This window comes from Neomonachus schauinslandi, chromosome 8 (assembly GCF_002201575.2).
Source record: "Neomonachus schauinslandi chromosome 8, ASM220157v2, whole genome shotgun sequence".
NCBI lineage: Eukaryota > Metazoa > Chordata > Mammalia > Carnivora > Phocidae > Neomonachus > Neomonachus schauinslandi.
In genome coordinates this window covers 14087412-14109741 of record NC_058410.1, presented here as the reverse complement: position 1 = coordinate 14109741, position 22330 = coordinate 14087412, and the positions used below count along the sequence as shown (strand labels likewise).

Genomic DNA, 22330 nt, shown 5'->3' with positions numbered 1-22330 from the left:
CTCCATAAGTCATACCTGCCAATTCCTCCTAATAAGTCTCACACATCCTCTTGGTTCTGTTTCTCTGGAGAATCCTCACTAATGCAGATAGAAACTGATGCTTAACCCAATAGCAAGTTTTGCTGACACCCTGGGTGGGAGGCTGCTTGTTTACCATTCCAGAGGGTTTTCTGTTTGCAAGGCCTGATCCACCACCACCTGCAGACCAGCTCTGGCCCAGGGCAGCCCAGGAAACTTTTCTGTTAAGTGGGCCAAAGCCACGCTCTCTCCAGTAGGCTTGATTCCACCTCTGGGGGAAGGGAAGCCCCTTCCAAAGGTGTTCTTCCCTTGGGTACTCTTTCTCAGTCTTAGTGTATGAGTTCACTCTTATCCCCTAATAGCTTATCCTATTATCAGTTAAAAATTCTTTGTTATCAAAATTATCCCTGTTCAAATTCATGGTATGGTTTCTGTCTCTTAATTGGACTTTGACTAATACAGTATTTATTATCATATTACTATTATTTTATGTTTGAGGTTTTTCACTAGTTATCCCAAATTTGTGATCATTTATTAAACATTTTACATAAAACAAAGTACTGTTTTTGTTTGTGTACTTCTCATAGGAAGAGTCCAAAATATATAACCAGAGTCATGATTGTATTGTATACTTTTTTACTAATACCCTAAGAGAAGATTTATATACATTATCTGTCTTAAAAATATACACATTACTTCCAGCTGAGTTAACTCATTTTTTTTAAGAGAATACTAGTGAGTATTTACACACAATGTAATTTGCTGTGAATTTTCATAAGCTATAAAAGTCTTTAATAATAAATCAATTTAAGCTTTTTTGGAAATAATTTCTACTAAAGATTCATAATCAGCATAGTCCTTCAAGGACTGTACAAGTTCATCCAGCAGAAACTCCCCTTGCATGAAAGTTTCAAGATCATGAAGTGACTTGTTTATTCTGTGATCTGTGACCCGGTTCTGTGGAAAATTATATGTTCTTATTTTCTCTGACCTTCCTTTAGTTCCAACCTATATAAAAAGATATGAGATACAGTTAGATTCAGGGCAACTAAACCTGTAAATTTAACTTACCTGGAGATTAAGCTCTTGATTTATAATTTGAAACACAATGTAAGAACCAAGTTTTAAACATTTTGAATCCTCAACATAGGAACATAACAGAAAAAAAAAAGGAATACTGGCTTTAAAGGCCGACAGATTTGTAGCTGATCTTCTCTCTGCCATTTCAGTGCTCTATGACTTCAGGCATTTATTTCAACTTTAGTTTCCCTATCCATAAAATACAAACAAATAATAGCTACAACACCATGATGATGTAAACATACAGCCTAGCACAGAGATGGTATTCAAATGGTAGCTAAATATATACATATATATATATGTAAAATCTCTGCGAATTAATCTGATCATTTTCAATGATGACACAGTGATAAATTCCCATAAATTAATAAAGGGCTCTGTAATTATACAATTAAATACCAAATAGGAAGAAAGTAGTTCAGTTTGCTTTCCAACTTTCTTCCATAATTTTCAAAGGATTCAAAAATGGGAATTCCATATATCCTTTTTTAGTAACTTTGATTAAAAGTCTGAGAAAAGGGGGCGCCTGGGTGGCTCAGTCGTTAGGCGTCTGCCTCCGGCTCAGGTCATGGTCCCAGGGTCCTCAGATCGAGCCCCGCATCGAGCTCCCTGCTCGGTGGGAAGCCTGCTTCTCCCTCTCCCACTCCCCCTGCTTGTGTTCCCTCTCTCGCTGTGTCTCTCTCTCTCAAATAAATAAAATCTTTAAAAAATAATAATAATAAGGGCGCCTGGGTGGCTCAGTTGGTTAAGCGACTGCCTTCGGCTCAGGTCATGATCCTGGAGTCCCAGGATCGAGTCCCGCGTCGGGCTCCCTGCTCAGCGGGGAGTCTGCTTCTCCCTCTCCCGCTCCCCCCTCTTGTGCTCTTTCTCTCTCTCTCTCTCTCTCTCTCAAATAAATAAATAAAATCTTTAAAAAAAAATAATAATAATAATAATAATAAAAGTCTGAGAAAAGCCCTTGAATATAGAAACCAGGGTAGGGATTTAAAATTACTATAAAACAAAGATAACCCTAGGTTGAGCTACTTGAATTCTTTCCTTATTTTAACAAATACATTGGAATAACTTTAACATGTATAAAAACTGGGTTATCTAAAAATACTTTTATCCTTCAGAGCATCTTTTAAATACAGTTTTACCTGAATCTTTCTAGCACTGTATCTTTTACTTGTTTCTTCTTCCAGATACATGCTGTACAGTTTTGCACGTAGCTTCTTCATAGCCATCTCTCTGTTTTTCAGTTGAGATCTCTCTTGTTGGCATTCAGAAACAACACCTGAATAGTGTTATGAGAATTATTAAAGAGTTTTAATAGGAAAATCTTCATTTATTATCAAGGAATACTCTTTTTCCTTCTTTTTCTTCTACCCTTATAAGGAGAAAAAACAGAACTCTAATAAAAAAGGAAGACTATTAACAAATGACTTTTATAGGGTTCTTAGAAAACTGAAAATATATTCATATTGGAGGCAGACATACTGAACAATAAGCACTAATCATTTAATATGGATTGTTTTCCCATACCCTTAGCTAGCCACCATAATTTTTTTAAAGTAATAATTACTCATCACTGAACAAAAATAAAGTTAATCCTACTACTAGAGATAGTCACTATTCATATTTTTATGAGGATTTTCATCCATTTTTTTCCTATTCCTGTTTACATACTATGTATTACATAGACATCATAAAGTTTAACTCGAGGATTTCCTCATATTTTAAAAAACAAAAACCTATCAGTCTGTTCCTATAAACCACTGCTGATCCATGGGAATTAAGCCTCTTTGAGACTGGTCACAGCAAGAGATTCCTGTATTCTTTCTAGGTAACAGAGGTTTGCTATCCATATGCTTTATCCCATGTAAATCACTGCAGTAATGACTGTAAAGCACATTTAGTGCTCCCTGATAGTAGACGGAAGACTTAAGAAATATTTAGATATAGCTCCACTGCCTATCTACAGTCAGAACTGCTGGAGGTTTGTGGGTGGACTTCATGGAGAAGCAGGCCTGGAAGTTAAGTACAGAATTTTGCAGGTGAGCATGTTTCTAGGTAGCGAGTCCAAACTTTCACTTTCTCAAGGGAGTCTATGTCTCCTCCCTTCAAAGAAGGCTCAGAAATAGTGATTTAGAGCACTTTCTGATAAAGAAGAACCTATGATAATGACTTCATTCTGAGGATTTTCTTTTATTTATTTATTTTATTAAATTTTAAAAATTTTTTTTAAAGATTTTATTTGCCAGAGAGAGAGGGAGAGTACAAGCCACCTAGGTGCCCCTATATTTTTTTATTTTAGGTAGGCTCCACACCAACGTGGGGCTTGAACTCACAGCTCTGAGATCAAAAGTCACATGTTGTACCTGACTAAGCCAGCCAGGTGCCCCGGATTTTCTTTTAATAGTGATATTTACTAAGTATAAGCTTCAGGAAGCTACCTGGAAGCACTCTCCACACCTTTTCTTTATGGTCACCAGTATGGAAATTCTCTGGGCTTAGATCCCTCCGTCTTCCTGGCTTTGCAATTATCCTGCAGAGTTTCATCTAAGGATTCTAAATGAAGTATTTAATAATAATATATACTATAATAATAGTATATATTCTGGTAATTAAGGATCTATTACAGTGGAGAATTAGTCAGGTTATTCAGAATTTGATTTCTTTCTTCAAAGTTTTATGCTGAAGGGATAAGTACATACCTGTTGGAAGATGAACTATCCGGACAGCACTGTCCGTGGTATTTACATGCTGTCCTCCAGCTCCACTGGCTCGCTTAGTATCAATTCGCAAATCTTTTGGGTTAATCACCAGATTAATCTATACACAAGAGGAAATACTGGGACTTAAAAATATCACATGTATATGAACTGTTCAAAGGCAAGAACTATCCATTTATAAATATAAATACATGTCATGTATAGAATTAATAGAAGATTAAGGTGGTTTTAATTTTAAGAACATAAAGTAGTTGGAATACCATTTTTAAAACGTCTATTTTTTAGAAGAGTGGTGGATCAAAATATAATACAAAACAAAAACAAGCCCTCCAAATCCTCAAAAACTAGACTTCTCTGTAAAATTACCCTCTCCTTACCACATGAACAGAAGAACTTAGTTAATATTAGAAATGGGAATACAGGAACTAATGTGAGCTTCTGTGGATTATTTCTGAGTTTAAAAAGACAACACGGGAAAAAAACAATGCTAGTTTAAGAACAATGGGAAGGCTTATTTTGTTTAATTTTAAATAAAGGAGGACTTAAACATATTTGGAGGCAGGGGAGAGGCACATGAGAACAGCACAGGGCAAAGCCAAGAAGTCATACATACACTGGGATCCAACATCAATGTAATGCTCGTGTTACGTCTGGAGCACTAGATTTAAAAAGCTCTGTTTCATGAACGGCTGTGGACCCTCTGTGACATGTCCACAACCCTGGCAGCAGGCCTCCTACCATTCATAGGCCCTCAGTGTCTCCCTCCGTGGCTCCTTTGTACGGTTGCTAGAACCATTAAATATGGACTTCAGCCCATCTTCTCCTGTAAACCACTTCCATCTCCAACATGCTTAAACCAAAATGACTAGGATCTAGATGTGGCTCCTGCCATGTATTCTACTGCATGCTCTTCCTTAACTGTTCTGTGCCACATCTAGGATTTACACAAAAATTAGATCTAAAGAAAGGAACTTAGAGTCAAAGAGCACCTTTCCCCCAAATTAATAGAAACCCTCAATTAAACTTCCTTTTCCACCAGTCATTCATAGTTCATCCTGGAAAAACAAGTCATATATTTCTTACCACTTTCAGCAGAAGGGATGGAAGCAAAACAACTTTTTTTTTTTTTTTTTTTTACAAATACATAAACTGAGAATTTGCTTGTGAGAATGAAGCGTATTCATTATGAGCACTGTAACAATATATTTCCATTTTAGTGTGATTGGGTTATGAAGCAGCAATTCTGTTAAGTAGTTACCGTTGTTAAAACACGACTCTTACTATTAACACTGGGAAAGTCAGACAAAGCAAAAATCGTTATGAAAGTAATCAGTAAACCCTATTTAAAGTAGACTAATGTTTCTTCTATAGAGATGATCTCAGAATAACTACTTTAAGCTTAGTGGTGGAGAAAAATTAATAAACAGTGCAACATTAGGTCCTTTATACATCTTTATAAATTGTTACCATCTGTTGTGAAATCACACTTTTTGGACCGAGGTAAGAGATTCTCCAAAAAACCCAAAATATGTGATGAAGGCCAAATGATAAGAAAAGGAATTTAGTACTGAATATCAGTTTAGTAAAATGAGTTGTTACTATGGGGGCAGTGCTGGGCCCAGGATTCCAAGGCGAGACTGTGATGCCTTACCTCGGTTGGTTGGGGTAATATTGCTACAGTCATGGTGCTGGTATGGATGCGGCCTTGCTTCTCTGTCTTTGGCACTCTTTGTACTCTGTGCACACCACCTTCAAATTTCATGTGCTTATAGGCTTCTAAACCCCCAATGCTGGCAGATGCATGTCTAAGGCCACCTTGAAAACATTGGGAAAACAGAATTATTATTCTTGTGATTTATAAACAACTGACCATCACTTCCACCATCTTGAAATTACACTGAAAAGAGCTACAAAACAACAGAAGCATACAGAATGTAAAACACACTGAAAAACCTTAGCAAGTCCATGATATTCAGTGTTTTAATATTTAATACCTTTATTGCTAATAACCACTAAACATAAAGCATTTATGGTATTAATGAATTGATTGAATAACATGTCTAAAAGGCCCCTTTTAAAAGACCATTAATCATTTAATGGTGAGTAGTGAATGACTAACATCTTATAGACCACTTCAAAATTGGCATATTTGTATTCAAAATTATTAAGTGAATGATGAGCATAAAATCAGGTAAGCTTCCTTATCAATAAATTCTAAAGCTTAGCCGTAGTCTTTCCAACCCTTATCCTAGTACACATGTAGATAAACTAAATCTGTACTCTTCCCAAAACGACTTAAACAGTTTACTGACCTATTTCACTTGGAAAATATTCCAGGGTTTCAAAATGCCATCTTTTAAATGCAGCATATTGCTGATACATATCAAACATCTCTGAAGTAAACAACATTGCCTCCTGACCCCCAACTCCTGCAGTTACCTCCAAGATCAAATCATTTTCATCTGTTTCTTCTGAGGGAACCAAAAGTAAAATAATCTGTAAATACAAAAATATCACCCCTCCTATAATTAGGAATTATTTAAAACTTAACAAAAAATAAAGCTAAATTATTAGATGCAGGATTTTAAATATTAAAGTTTCTCTAAGCAAACAGTATTGCTGATTGCTCTTCAACTATCTTGCCAATGAGAACCATCTAGTAATGCATAACTTCTATAAAATATTAGTGTAACAACTATATTATAAATGCTGTAAGGCCCAGCTGAAGCTTATATTGCATTGCATTGTTTTGTTTCTTTTTGATGTTCATGTATAATTTTATGTCAGTTCTCTGTTCAGTTAATTAAGAGTTTGTTGTGAGTAGGACACTATATTGTGTAGAATGCAAAAGAAGATTCTAACTCTATCCTTCTGAAATCTATAGCTTACTACAGCAGAAAAGAAAAAAAAAACCCTCACATTGTATCTTCTTAAGCTTCTTTAATTTGGAAGAGAACATATGTCCTTTTATTTCACAAAATTAGAAAATGGGTAGAAGGCAAGTTACATGAGACTTTTCACTTCATAGTGGAACTTTCCCTCTGGAATGGGTGGTAAGGACACTACTTTTGATGAGTCCATTATTTGATTAAAGACAGAATCTTTAAATTAAGCTCCCCCTTTTCTGGGCTCCTTCCTCACCTCGCCATGTCCTTTTACTTATATCCTCAGAGATAACTACTGTAAATCTTTAAGCTCTGGTTTCCAGAATGAGCAAAGAGTGGTTCTTATTTAATATAATGATTACTATTCACCTAATGCCTATGGATTCTCCTAGATATAAAACCAAAGCACCACAATTCAGTTCTAAAAGCCCAAGGGCCCACTCTAGGCCTGGCACTCTAATAGTGCCAGAGACACAAACGTAAAGAAATATTCCTGCTGCCAAGGAGCTCACTATCTACCACTCCTCCATAACCTCTTCTACCCATTGCCTACCCCCACCCTCACCTCTCTTAAATAACCTAAAGAGGGGGCAGATATAATACTGATATTTATTTCATTACTTTTCCAAAAAATCCTATCAACGTTAACAGTCACCTTTTTTTCCATGGCTCTCCAATCCTTTTGGTATGATAAAAATAGGACCACATGGAGTATGCTTTTTCCTGCTTTAAAAAGGTTTATAATTCTAAATAATAACAAGCTACTTAGTTCTTGAGTTGTTTTTATAAACTTCTAATAAAATTCATTAGAAGTAATAGCACAAATGCTTTATTCTTTGCAGATTCCATACCTGATGCTTCAGCTGAGTGATTTCTTTTTGACATGAGCTTATTTCATTCTCTGCAAGTTTCCTTAAGTCTTCATTTTCATCTGCGAAAATAAAGCAGTAGGTTAAGTTTTCCTTAATGTCAAACTGCCAACAGAATTCAAAGTCATTATTTTATTATTATTGTAGCTGAAGGGAAAAATAAAATGTCTTTCTTGTCCTTTAATAACTGCCATTAATTAAAAGTGGCATTTTATGCATTAGTTTTTATTTATTTTATTTTATTAACTTAAAACAAAAAACATTTTTCCTGATGACAGAAGTATAAGGAAAATAAAAAGAATCTACAAAAAAATAAAGAAGCTATTAAACTATTCTATAATTCTACCTCCATGAAATATTCGTATTAAAAAATAGGCTTTTAGTTTTCCAACTTAGAGTACTAACAAATACAATGAGTAGTTAAACCAGAAGGGGAATTGAAGGTTCCATCAGTTAAACCACAATGGAATTAAAAAATAGAAAGTTATTTATTGTCTCTTTAACAAGCATTTCATTAATATAAAATAAATATCCACCAAGTATTTAGATCCTGCCTCATGTTCACAGAATGTTTACATGAAGTACTTCCCCCCGCAACTCGCTTTACTTTTACTTCATCTTTTGAGTTTTCATTTTTATCTTACAAAATATACCTTCTCATCCCTCTATCCTATGGACAACATGCAACCTAGAGAAAGGAGAGAAGAGAAATTTTTTTAGCTCTTACACATAGCTCTCTTTGAGCAGCTCACTTTGGTGAAAGATCGGACTGTTCCAAAGTATCAGTTTGTATGTTTGTTCATTTATGAAGATCCAACTATGCTGGGAATTAGAGATGATAATATGTAAGACCTGCTCTCAAGGCAGGGTTTTAGATAATTTTAGTTTCTTTATAATTTTCTAGGGGAGAAAAACAAAGAATAACAACCTAAAACACTAGGTGATTAAATATTAAAATGGTAGCACACTAGAAGATTGTTTTTGTGTTTATTTTGGGGATGGGCAGAAAATGGAAAGAAGCATTAACTCAAGGAGAGGTAACAACACAAACCGTGAGATAAGCAATGATGGGAAGTGTTGGTGGAAAGGCAGGAAATTATTCTGGCAAGAATCTGGCATGGAAGAAATTTGGTGAAATGGCAAATGGGTTGAAACAGAAAAAGGAAAAATGAATTCTAGTCCTAGTTCAACCACTAAGGTTCTCTTAGGCCAACAATGACAATTTCTCTGAGTCTCCATTATCTTGAGAAAAATGAAGGAGCTGGGCTGGATGACCTCTAAGGTGCCTTTCAGTTCTGAAGTGCAGTTCTTCTGTAAGGCTAAGCAGATTGGAATTAAAGTCTAGAAGTAATTTAATTTTAATACTACATTTTATTTGTTAAGCCAGTATACCCAAACCATTATCATTTCAACATGTACTTTAAAAATGTTAAAAATTATGTTTTTATATTAGGTCTCTGAAATCTGTTGTGTTATTTTATCCTTACAGTACATCTCAATTCAGACTAGCTACATCATAGGTGCTCGTCAGCCATATATGGCTGCTGGCTCTAGAGGGTTTAAACTGAGTAGTTATTTCTAGGCAATGGAAATACACTAGTTCTTTCTCATTCAGTATTATTAATCAACGTGTTTACTGGGCACCTATCACAGGTAAAAGGGTCTTTTTCTCTTCAACCTTTCAAGGACCGACTTGTTGTCACCCCCTCTTTTCCTATCCAAACTTCAGGAGATTAAATGCCATGTTTATTATTTCTCTTGTTAATTCTCATTTACTTCTCAAGTTCTTACACTGGATTTCATAATCATATCAATAATACCATTTTTATTAAAATCACCCATGACAAAATTGCCAAATCTAAAGGCTTATTTCAGTGTGAGCTGAAAAGGTGAGCCCTTTTTAAGTCAGGTATCAACAATCCCTAACTTGAAATTTTAGTTGGTTTTTATACCTTCATTTATCTTGTTCAAGGTCCCAAAGTTCTGCTTGTTCTTTCTTGATCTTTTATAACTTCGTCCTCTGCCTGCTCCTCAAATACTATGTATTTCTGTCTTTGTTAGTGTCTTATTTGTATCCTCTACAAATTCTTCCTGAGTACTCTCATCTGCTTCCAAGCTTTACCTTATCAGGTATATGCTGAGAGTTCTCATATGATTATTCAGGCTCAGTTTTTCGCCTATGCCAGTAGTTTTTTCTCCTAGACCATGATCTTTATCTGAATTTCTTTATCTGAATGTCCTTACAGGTACTCCTAGCTAAATATGGCTGCCCGTTCAGCACAAAACATCTTTCTCCTAAAATTTACCCAACTTTTATATTCTCATCTTACAGTACCACTCATGTTCTGAACCCAGAAGCTTAAGATTTTTCTTAGAATTCTGGCTCTTCACCCTTCCCAGGACATAAGCCGCCAAATGCAGACTATTGTTAGAATGTCTTGTTGGTGAGGTCCCTGCTTACCACCACCTCTTCCTTGGACTGTTTTAACAGCCTCCTCACTGGCCTGTCAGCCACTGGGGTCCCTGGAAAATACTCCCAATCCATCTTCAACACTGAGGCCAACATTAATCCTTCTTTAAAAAGATGTCACTTCTCTGCTTAAAAACATGTGCTAACTTCCCACAGTCTGTAAGAACAAATCCAGATTCTTTGTCAGGAAGGGTTCTTAGTTAACTGTCTTTCTGGTTTTAAGTTTCTATTACATTATTGACACCCACACCTACTCTGTGCTCCTGCTATACTCTAATCTTCCAGTTTGGTACTTTCTTCTTGCAGGTCACCTCTGCCTTCAGTCTCCTTCTCTTGCACTGTCTGGCAACCTCCTGTATTCCCTTCAAGATCCATTTAAATGCCACCTTTTGCTTTTTCTAACATTGCTCCTTATTGCAGAAATTAAAACAAGCACTTATCCACTTATATTTTTACTTCTTAAACATTGCTCTTCTTCACTAGGCTGTAAACTAAAAAGTAGTTCCCTATTTTTTTGGTAATTAGAGGTGTCTGACAAAGTAATTCAGGAATTGCTGAATGCTATTTTCTATCGTTATATAAAGGTGAGTTGTGTTCTGCCAGTAACAATTTTCTAACATTCTGTTTCTCTATAGCTTGATTTTTAAAATATTTAAACCTTAAATCCACTTGATTTTTAAGCTTGGTTTAAGCTATGAAACCAATTTAATTTTCCCCCAAAAGTATTTTTCCCAATACAGTTAATTCTTTTTTCCACTTTGGGGCATCTACTTTTTATCTTAAATCACTTAATTTAGATGCTCCTTACCTCTCACTTAGACTATTGCATTAGTCTTCTGTTTTCCATGGCATCTGCAATCTCGTTCTAGGTTGCCTTTGAAACTACCTCAGATCAAGCTTTCTAAGCAAGAAAGCCATTTCTAACATTCACTCCCTCAATCTAAAAGCTTCCACTGGCTCCCTTCTGCCAACAGGATAAAATCAACCTTTTTAGATTAGTATTTCACACCCTCACCCTTATAAAGTGTTTCAACCTGCCACTCTCCATAATCTTTCCCCTTCCTTGGTTAACAAAGAGTACAGTGATTGAAAGCATAAGATTTGGAGTCAGTCCAATCCAAACTCCATTCCTTAGAAGCTGTTTAGCCTGAGCAGTTATTTTACATCTATGCCTCATGTTCCTCTTCTGGTGCGTGAGGCTAATAGTACCTACTTCATAGTTTGGTATGTGAACTGGATGAGTTAATACATAAAAATAGTTTAAGAAAACTGAGCCTGAATAATAGAGTATGGTAAAATTTGATCAGTAAAGGTTAAACTATTCTTAGTATCCTCTAAGGGTGGACCTTTATCCCTGCACAAGGCCTTCCCAACAAGTTCTCCTTGCTTTCCCTAGGTGTCTTTTCAGGTATCTGTTCTCACGTTTCATCTGTGGTATTAATTTTCTCTCCCTGAATACACTGTGACCCTCTCTAGAGCCATGCTAGCCAAAGGGAGGTGTAGAAATGCAGAAACTTAGGACCCATCCATGTTTGAATGCACACCAAATCACTGAGGAAACTTGTTAAAAACGCCAATTTCTAGGTCTCGGATTCTGAGTCCAAGGTCTGGCTATGCACCTCTCTTGGCACTATCGCAGGTGGTCTCTTTACCACTCTTTGAGAAACACTGCTCTCAAGCCCGTAACAGAGACAGTCCCTTACTTGTCCTTGGTGAGCTAAAGATCTGCCAGACGGCAGGCAATCAATAAACTTAAATTCTGTAAAAGGGGGCGGAGCATTGTGTCAAGGGACTATAAGGGCTCAAACAGGAAAAGATGGGATGAGAATGCACACAACGATGCCTTGACCTCTGATTTAAACCAAAAAGGGTTGCAACTGAGTAAAGAACTTCTAACTCGGGGAGGTGTGAACACCTGACCAGGGGCATAGTGGGAAAAGCAAACGAAGAATCAAGAATCGGCTTTGAATCCCGTTCCCCTGGGCCCGGCCCTCACCGTATAGCAAGTGCTCGGTCTCCTGCAGCTCCTGCTCCTTTTCGCTCAGCAGTTTGGCCGCCGCCAGCAGCTCAGACCCCCTGACCTGCAACTGGGCTTCAGATCCTGCCTGACGCTCCAAGAAGGTCCGCAAGGGCCCGCCGCGAGCGAACAACTCCTCCAGCGGCAGGCTTCCGCAGTTTAGGTGCCGGCGGGCCGGGATGACAACCTGGCGGGCCCACAAACACCGAGCAGCACTCCGAAGAAGCTGGGACCGCATAGCTGAATGGCAACCCCCGAGCACGACCAGAGCCGGAAGTTTCTGATGGCGAATCTCGCGACACCGCGCGGAGTTTGGAATCCGGCGAGAACTGACCGTGACCAGCCCGGCGCACGCGCCAGTTTTAAAAGGCCTCCCGAAAGCCTCGGTGGGAATTTTGTGGCAAGCATTTAAACGCCTTATTATTCGCGGAGGCCGGAAGGGGGCGGAGCGGGAAGTGATCCGAGTGGGTCCCAGAGATTCCCCGGCTCGTTTAGAAGCTGGGTCGGAAACGCCTCCTTGAATGTGCTAGGGCGGTGTGTTGGGCAGGGAGGGGGATGCTGAAGGTTGCCACTCGGTTTTCTGATCTCGAGGATTTATTTGCCAAGCACTGAATGAGGATCTCGAGTACCGCAGTGGAGGGTAGTGTAGTCCGCTAGCGGGGTTGCGGTCACAGCCACGAAAGTCCTTTCCAGTACCAGCCTGGCTTTTCGTCTCCAAGAGTGATTTGTAGGATGGGCATCGCTGTGTGTGTGTTTACTCCTCTTCCTCTTTTTCTGCTCACGTCTCTTTGACGGTGGGTAAGGACGGGACTAGTCTACTCGAAGGCAACCAGGAGAGTGATTTCCCCAAATCTGCTTTCCTGCCTTTATGTGCCACGAAGTTTACTTGCTTTCAAACGACTTCCTTCCTCACCGAGTCTCTTGCCCGTCCATTCTCACTCCGAGTTATCGTTAGCTACTTTTAAAAGAGATTGAGTGATTCCATGTTCCAATAAACCACAGCGCAGCAAAACCTTCAGAGTCCCGCCTTCGGTAGCCCAACCTCCATCTGCCTCCAAAAACCTTGAGATAGCGGATTGGTGCCAGGGATACTGAGGTTCCTTGGTATAACGCTTTGCATTTTTTCAAGAGCTTTTCACAGCCCACCAGAGGGATGGATATGGGGGTATAAATATAACCAAGACAGTCCTGGGGATGCAAGGGCTGACTCAATCCGGGAATTCCACTACCTGACTGGTTTGCGCAGTGTACTAAATGTTTTCACTGTTGAGAGAGCTGAAATACTGAACACTCTTGCAGTTTGTTTTTTAAAAAATCAAATGGTAAATACGGGAGCCCTTGGCAAGGTTAAGTCATCCCGAAGTCGTCTAATCAAAACTACTGAGGTTTGGTATAAAATTCTTGGAAGATGAGCTTGCATTATCTCTTATTCACTCCTTAGCTCTACATACAAATGCAAAGTGAAGTGGAGGAATGAGATGACTCTCCAAATTATATAAAGCAAAAATAGATTTTGCTACTTAAAAGCTCCAACTGATTACCTCAACTATTCGTTTCACTTTGTGTATTCAAGCCACACTGCTTTATAAAATCGTTTTTCTTTAAGATAGTGGTTGAAACCCATTTTAATTCTGATCGGAGTATAGAACAGTACTGATCAGGTCGTTTTTTAATCTTTATTAGAATCAGCTATTTCCCAAGTCTAAACTGAATTTTTTTTTAAACCATAGAAATGGTGGGAGTCACTTGAACGCAGTATGATAAATTTCTCAGCTGAATTCTCAAGTCATTTCAAGAATATTATTTATAAAAAAAAAGAATATTATTTATAAAAGGTGAAAAAACCTGATGGAACGCTGTGAAGAATCCAGCCAGAAATTATTGTATTCCCTAAGATGTATAAGCAATTTAAGTAATATAAATAAGTGTACCTTTTACTCCTATAGTGTTACACCAATGAGGAAACAGTAACTTGTCTAAGGATACATTGGTGAATTCTTTATTAATTCAAAACATTTTTAAAAAGTGTAATGCATGTGCATTTTACAATAATATCCATAGGTTTCCACAGTATCGTTAAATGAAAACAACTGTAGTTTGATTTACTTTGAAAACTAAAAAAAAATAAATAAATAAAAAATAGTGTGAGACTTCTGAATTTCCTTACATTATTGTCATGCTCAAATTCTATTATTACATATTGAAGATTCTAGCATTTTCAGGAAGTCTATTATCTGTACATAGGTAAAATGATAAAATAGATTCAAGGACGGGGAAATAAAAACCCAAAACAACTTAAATTGGAGGAAAAATAATCTAGATTATCTATTCAATTTATAAGTACCTACAGTTATTCTGACACTGCAAAATAACCAAGCATGTATCTCAAGTTGCATTCATGCATTCAAAATTCCTTTATGGTCCACTATTATGAGTGGACTACAAAATATGGATATAGATTATTAAGTACAATGAACATGGTAGCAAAAAACTGCACATATTCAATATGATAAATTTTACAGAACCAACACATTGAAATTATTTTTTATATTTAGCAAACACCCTAAAATCATATACAAGAAGCTGTATTTATGACAAATAGGTTAAAGCAAGGGGGAAAAATCAAGTCTTTTATATTATTTCAATAATCAGTGTTCATTGTTCTGTTGAGGGCAATATGGAAAAGCACTCAACAAAATGATTACTGATTTAAATTACCTCTTATGACAATTAAACTAAAGTCTTTGCTATCCAAGGGATGTAAAGGATAAAGTAAAGATAGTTCAAGGGAAAAAATTCACTTTCACCTCCATTAAGTGAATATTCAAGCTAACATAGTTTTGGAGTTTTATTTTCCCATTGCACTGTATTTTCTCCATGGTATTTGTTAGCAGTCATTTAATGGAACCTAACAGCAGTACTGAGGAATCTGCTCAGAATTTTTTTAGCTCAGCTTTAATGTCCAGTACATTTACCTCTAATATGATCTCTTAATAATGTATTGCTTTACAGTGGTGAAACCTAATAAACGCTACCTCAACCAGATGATCAAGGTCAATATTAACAGTGGTAAGTCATGATGGTGGGATGTACCTCTGATATCATGTGATATAAATAGCATGTTACTTCTGTGGTCTTCCAAAAACTGGTAACACCTGTCTAATCATGGGGAAAACATCAGACAAATTCCAATTAAGGGACATTTTACAAACTACTAGACCAGTACACTTCAATACTGTCAAGGTCCTCAAAACCAAAAAAAGTTTGAGAGACTGTTGCAACTAAGAGGAACTTAAGAAGACAGGATGACTAAATATTATGTGTATCTTGAATGAAATCCTATAACAGAAAAAAGACACTAGGTAAAAGCTAAGGAAATCTGAATAAAGCATGGACTTAATGCATCAATATTGGTTCATTTGTTGTGACAAATGTCACAATGGGTGTACAGTATATGGAACCTCTCTGTGGTATCTTCACAATTTTTCTGTGAATCTAAAACTATTCTAAACTAAAAGGTTTAATGAAAAATTTTATGAACACACAACCACCTTTTATTCTTTTATTTTCATATTTTCATGGTAAAATTAAAAAAAAAATCATACCAGGGCGCCTGGGTGGCTCAGTTGGTTAAGCAACTGCCTTCGGCTCAGGTCATGATCCTGGAGTCCCGGGATCGAGTCCCGCATCGGGCTCCCTGCTCAGCAGGGAGTCTGCTTCTCCCTCTGACCCTCCCCCCTCTCATGCTCTCTCTATCTCATTCTCTCTCTCAAATAAATAAATAAAATCTTTAAAAAAAAAATCATACCAGAATGTTTCTATTCCGCGCCAATTTCAGTGTTTTCTCATGGCCAGTCTCTCATAACTTAGTTTTAGCTTTATTTCCCATATTTATTTGGCAAATTATTTGATGTTTATATTCTTCCTGTCCTTGGGAATGTTGTTTTATTTCCTTTGGAAATAAAATTTTTCAATGACTTATTATTATCTTATTTAAACATTTATTTTAAACCTACAATATTATACATGCATATTCATACACACATCTATATATATATATCTGTGTATGTGTGTCATGGAAAGAAACATACTTCCTGGTTGTAGGTTCAGTATGATGTTCATGAACTGAAAACTGAATTTGAATCATATTGAACAAAGCAGTAACAGATTCATATAGTCCTCCATCTTAAAATAAGTGTGGATGAATAATTAAATCAGATTTTTAAAGTATGCTTTTCTAAAGAATTGGGGAAAAGTGCATTAAAGTGGCATTTAATTCATACATTCTTGAAATGGGAATAATTATTGAGCTGGAGAAGTCTGATAAAGTAGTAATAATATATGTAACACTTTATTCTTTCCATGTTGACTTCTCTTAATTCTCATGGCCACCCTGTAAATAAGGGTATTCTATTCCCCATTTGAAGATGAGGAAGCAGGCTCAGAGAGGTTCAATATAATATTTGCCCAAAGTCCCATGAGATAGAAACGTAACTTGGAATTCAAATTTATAAGTAAAGCCTGGTATTTGGGAACAACTGTATCAATCTATGCAATACCATGTGTTGCAAGGATACTATTAAGAACGTTGCAGGGAAGATCAGAAGCCAAGTTTTTGGTATCAGTTTTATTGATAAATATTTGCAGTTGTAACAAGTGAGGAATAACTAAAACTTTTACAGATTTAATACTGTTTTCTCAGGAGAACAAGCATTTTATATCGGTCAGAAATTTAAAAAGAACTGAAAAAAGCATGCAAATATAAATGTTTGCATAATATATTTTGAAAAATAGGGTCAGCAGCTGTCAATATAAAAACACAGGCAAGAAAGTTTTGTGGAACGGTCTTTACCACCTTTCAAAGTAATATGCCATTGTATCCAGAGCAAAGTTTTTAAAATTCATTTTTGATAGGGTTCTATCTATAGGCATTTTAGACCTAAGAAGTTTTAGGTGGCTTTTGAAAGAGTTCTTATTTTCCTATTTTCTGATTGTATTTAAAATTTCTTCCTTCTGTATTTATTCCTCAAAGCATCTGACATGTATTTTTTGCAAATGTAACTTGTCACAATTACGATATGACATTTTTTCAGTATGTTAAAAGTGTATAGAAAAAATGGATATGTCCAAGGTTAAGAATCAGGTATTATTTTAAGTCAGCTTAATGGGGTGAAAATGTGTTTTTGCCCCTAATATAGAAACATTATTTACCTACTTCTATAGTCCTTTTGCAAAACTGAACTAACAGGTAAATACATGATATGCATTTCATTCTGTAAGTAAGAACCTAGGCAGCATTGAAGGATACTAATAAACACCCCATGCACCATGACCAAATATCAGAACTGGTCATCCTATGTACATATTTTAAGACTTTTTTTTTTTTTTTAAAAAGACCACATTATGGTCTTGATTTTTGCACTCCATAACATTGATACCAAAATTGAGTTTTGCTATTTTTGTTCATATGCCAGTGCACCCATTGTGCTTAGAGCTGCCCTATAACACTGTTGGAACATCTGTATTACCTTTGGGTAACATAATAACAATTATCCAGAATAAAGAAGAAGAAGCATCATCCATCCATTATCAGTGTGACCTATGTATAAGATCCATCTCTGAAGAAATCTGGCTCTCCAATTTAGTTATATACATTTATATATAATCTATATCCTTCACTTTTCTTTCCATGATAGACACATCTGAATTTAAGCACTATAGAAAGAGCATTAATCTCTTCCTGTGTGCATTAGCAGATTCTAACAGTACACAAAGATATCCTGACAATCTAAAACACAAAGTGTACCTTCTAAAGTGCTAATTTGTCCCCAGGGAGGAATATAATCACTAGGAAAAATCAGATTCTAATTTTGTCATAACAAATATTGTGCTCTTGGAATGGTGGCAGAGAGACCAGTTGAGGGCTTTTTGTTTATTAAAGCTCTGTAATTGAAACAGAAGGAGTTACACCATACTTTAAAAATTGGTAGAGTTGCAAATATACACACATACTCGTAGATAGAAACTTCAAACATTTTGAAATTAAATGAGAAACCTCCCCCTCCCCCCAGTAGGAATTCAGCGCAGAAATGCTCACATAACATGGCTGCCAACATCCGATGTGTAAATCTGCTCTAGAATAATTCTCAACCCAACTTCCGAATCATGCCTCAAAAGGATATACTAACTTCAAAGTCTATATTCTACGAATGCCCAGGTTAGAGATTAGGACTCTTTATAAGGGCCCTTATCTTTTACATTTGGTAAAATATTAAAGGTATTGTCAAACAGACAATTCATCTAATAGTCCAAAGTATCTTATAAAGATAACTTATGGCTAGCAGGTCACCATCATATATAGTAACAACAAGAATATAAAGTCTACATGTAAAAAGATTGATGCATGCAGTGTATCATAGTATATTACATATTTTCTGGTCATGTGCACCAATTTATTGTGCCTCAAACATAGCAACAAGTATGATATTACAACATGTATGTGAATACATCATAGGAGCATAATAAACTCAATTCTACTCAAGAAAAAATTAAATAATTTAGGAACAATAGAACTTCACAATAGAAGTGATGATTCTTGTAGGTTTTTCTTCACTCTTTCGGAAAAAAATAGGACTTTTTGTAAACATCTTCATAGCTATCTTTTTTTCAACATATTACTGAAAGCTATTATTCAAATAGGAAATATCTAATCGACATGGATAAAGTATATCTTAACACACTAACACTTTCAGACAAAAACAGGCATTTATTAAAAGAAAGGATTATTACAAATATTTTCTATCTTGTATTCTAACTACATTTTCATAAATAATGTATTTAAAAGTGCTGAATATGGTAGGATAGTCAGCAACGCCAGTGTAAACAGAACATTTTGTTTTCTAACTCTGCAAACTTTTTTTAATCCCATTTTGTCAAACACTGCAACAGCTAAAATATTTGCATAGGGAATAGATAATAGCCCTTTTAACCATATCTCCTGAATTCTATATAAATTAGAAAATCAAATTCACTTAAAAAAAACAATTCTTGAAATGTCTTAAGTTTTATGGAAAAAGAAACTTATGATGCCAACCTTTCAAGTAAAATAAATTTTAAAAAGAAAACCCCAAACTTGTTTATTTTAAAAATGTTTAATAAATTAAAAATGAGAGGTAGTTAAAAAATGACAAAACCCATAATTTTAATATCATCCTTAATATAAGGCCAGTATTCTCAGTGGATATAAATATTTTTAAAACTTTCCCTTTAGGTGACTCAATACTATATTTATTAAGTTTAAGTTAAAAAAATAGCCTCCAGGGGATATTAATATTCAAATGTAACACCTTGATATAAATATGACACTGACTTTTCTGTGTGTGCACGTGATAGGATACTGTTTTCTTGAATGTCAAAAGAACATGCCAATATCAGGCAAGTATTCTGTCTTAAAGATTTAGTGGTACTTATAAAAAATAATATGGCAGCTAGAAGATTTGAGCACTGTACTGCCTTTCAATTATGGATGAGTATTAATAGTTTGGTTTTAACATTTTTAAAATAAGTCATTCTGAAGATACTATGAAAAACAGTTAAGGTCTGAAGTAGAGAATTATCTTCTTCATAACCCTTACAAAACTTCTCTTGGCTAAAAACTTAGCTTTTCATTGGATTTTGCTTTCAAGGAAAATATGCCACAGGACAGATGCTATTCATCAAAATGTTTTATGATGCTACATTTAGGCATTCCTTTATTAAATCCTTTTTTTTTATATTCCAAAACTAAGTTATCGAGCTTAGTATTTTTTTCTTGCTAAAGTACATACTTTACACAACCGTTTTAGAACTGGAGAGCCAGTCTTTAATAAATTAATTACAGTATTGGACATCTGATATATACATAGATTTTCTTCTATTACAATTAAAAACAGTTATCACTCTTTGATTTGTCATTGAGATAGAATATCTTCAAATTGTTTTGTGCTTTTTTTCTCTTTTCTTCTTCTTATTATTTGTTGTTTTTGTTTTTTTACATAGCAAACTATTCTGTAAAGAAAATGCCACAGTTTTGGCAGTGAACAAGCAGAGGAATCCCCCAGTAGGATTTCCCAACAAACAGAGATAAAGAGCTCTTTTTCCATGTACAGAAATATTGGCTTCAAAATGAGTGTACTGAACACAGTATATAGCATGTTGAATACCATTGTTACAACTTAAAAATTGGCTTTTTCTGTCTTAGACTATATTTAAAAATGCAAACCAAAGCCAATTTTTTTGGCAACTATTTCTATAAGACCATATTGCACAAAAGTCTTTAAATACAGATAAAAGGTATGCCATTGGATTAAATATTACAACAGCTACATGGCAAATGAAGCAGTTTTACTTTGCACATGCAGTCTCGGGATACACTAGGAGACTGTTCATAGGACTACAAATACAGTTTGCTTGCAAGTAGAATGAGTGTTGAATAAAACAAACTTAATTTGGCAATTCATTGTTTTTCTGTGGTGTTTTCTCCAAACTTAACCAGGATAACCTTGATAAAAATGGAGACAAAGACCATATGGTTGTATTTTCACAGTAGCCTGAGGAATGCTAAACTGTAGTTCTCCAGGAACTCAGTTTCTGGTGTTATTTAATTACTTTTATTTCCCAGCCCAGCCCTCCAAAATGATTTTTTTTTAATGAAAATTAAGATTCAGAAGCAGAGTTGGCAGTACTTTCAACAAAGGACTTATAAATTTGAGAGTTCAAAAACCTTGGAAAAGAATCTCTGTGCATTAAGGTATATATCTGAAGTTGGGCATCTTCATACATGTGAGGATTAGGATCCAACAGATTTCTATTGATCACCTCTCTAACTCGAGAATCGAGACTGACCTAAAAAGAAATAAGAGCAGATACATTAAATAAAAATTTTTTTCAAAAGTTTTCAATTAAGTAAATATAGGTTTGTGACATTTCAGAGAAACTTCAAAGAGTTAAATCCAACTACCTAAAATCTTGACATTACCTTTTTTTTTTTTTTGAGGTTACCTTTTCTTAGACTACCTGACCTTGCATACTTTTCTTCCTCAAAAGTTGAACTAAAACAAACAAAAAAACAACTTGTCTTTTAAACCAGAAATTTAGTTCACAGATATCCTGGCTTCCTTGGATTTATCTTTTCTATGCACTCACTCAGGTTTTTGACCATTTCTATTCATAGTTGAGGCACTGGAGAATTCCGTAGCCAGAAGACAAATTTATCTCCTCCTATTAGGTAACTGCTGGGGTGACTCTCTTGATGGGACAAGGTAAAAATCTGTCAGAGAGTAGTTCTCCGGCAAAAATTAGCATGATATAAAGTGCTGATTCCTGATAGTTTTAACATCCCAACAAATCCTATAGCATCAAAGTAAGAAACCAGGAACGTGGAAGGGTGTAGTAGAGCAAAACCAGAGTAGGCATTTTCCATGTCTTGGGGGTACCTGGCAAGGCACAGAGAACTATATGGTCCTTATCCAGAGATACATCTAAAGATCTCTGTTCTAAAGATTAAGTAGAACAATCGCTTGAAGTGGAGTCTTTGAAAAGAGAAATGTAAGTAGGAATTCAGAATACCGTGCAAGTAATCAGTACAGTGTTATTTAAAAAGCCAAAATAAATTAAATTCTGCAAATGATAGTTTTTGTTTTGTTTTGTTTTCCATCACTAAATGCTGATCCTGTTGGAGCTGGTAGGACTGCTGAAAGGGAACTGGGGAAAAATAAATAGCAATAAGGGCAGGCTTGGGGAACGGAAGTAAGTTCTGCTCTGAAGTGACATGTTAGCAAAACCTAAGAGGCCAGCCAACACAAACTTGTCCTGATTGGCTTCCTCAGTCCTCACTGTTGAACACGGACTAGAGCATTGTGATCCATATTATCTGTCTCATGATGTACTCACGTCTATACAAACCTTTCCTATTTATAGCTGAACATTTTGTTGTAAGCATTTTGCAAAAGGCCTTTTGGTTCTGGCTTCTTTTCTCCCCTACTGTTTGGATTGAGCCTGGGGTCTGAGAGAGTCCTAATGACTTAAGTGGCTCATATTCTGTCTGGGTGTCCCCAGATTCCTGAGCTCTATGGCTCACGTGGAATTGGGTTGATTGCTACATCCCAGAGACCGGTGCTATGAGAGGGAAATGGTGATCCAGACTAAATTTCTATGGCTTAGCTAGACCAACGTTACAGAAAAAATTAAAGGTTTCTTGGCTGAACTATATATTGTCTTAAGAAATTCTTTAAAAAAAA

General features: G+C 35.8%; 2 protein-coding genes across 6 annotated transcripts in view; both read right to left on the bottom strand.

Annotated features, from left to right (window-relative positions):
• Positions 1-488: 488 nt before the first annotated feature.
• MTRF1L (mitochondrial translation release factor 1 like) lies at positions 489-12330 on the bottom strand. 5 transcript variants are annotated; one of them, XM_021693364.2, is made up of 7 exons: positions 12033-12330; positions 7549-7628; positions 6125-6308; positions 5464-5627; positions 3795-3912; positions 2238-2374; positions 489-1026 (listed from the first exon to the last, which is right to left on the bottom strand). In XM_021693364.2, exons 1-7 carry the CDS (start codon positions 12289-12291, stop codon positions 826-828), a joined length of 1143 nt encoding a protein of 380 aa, XP_021549039.1. In that variant the 5' UTR covers positions 12292-12330; the 3' UTR covers positions 489-825. The 5 variants fall into 5 exon arrangements, with proteins under 5 accessions (XP_021549039.1, XP_044773335.1, XP_021549040.1 ...); XM_044917400.1 differs by having other exon boundaries at positions 6233-6308; XM_021693365.2 differs by having other exon boundaries at positions 6125-6283; positions 12033-12120.
• Positions 12331-16636: 4306 nt separating this feature from the next.
• Positions 16637-22330, bottom strand: part of RGS17 (regulator of G protein signaling 17) — a 92358-nt gene continuing 86664 nt past the window's right edge. Inside the window, exon 5 of the mRNA XM_021693489.2 lies at positions 16637-20936. Within this exon, the coding sequence (XP_021549164.1) occupies positions 20748-20936 (189 nt within the window). The 3' untranslated portion in view covers positions 16637-20747. The remainder of the gene's footprint in view (positions 20937-22330) is intronic.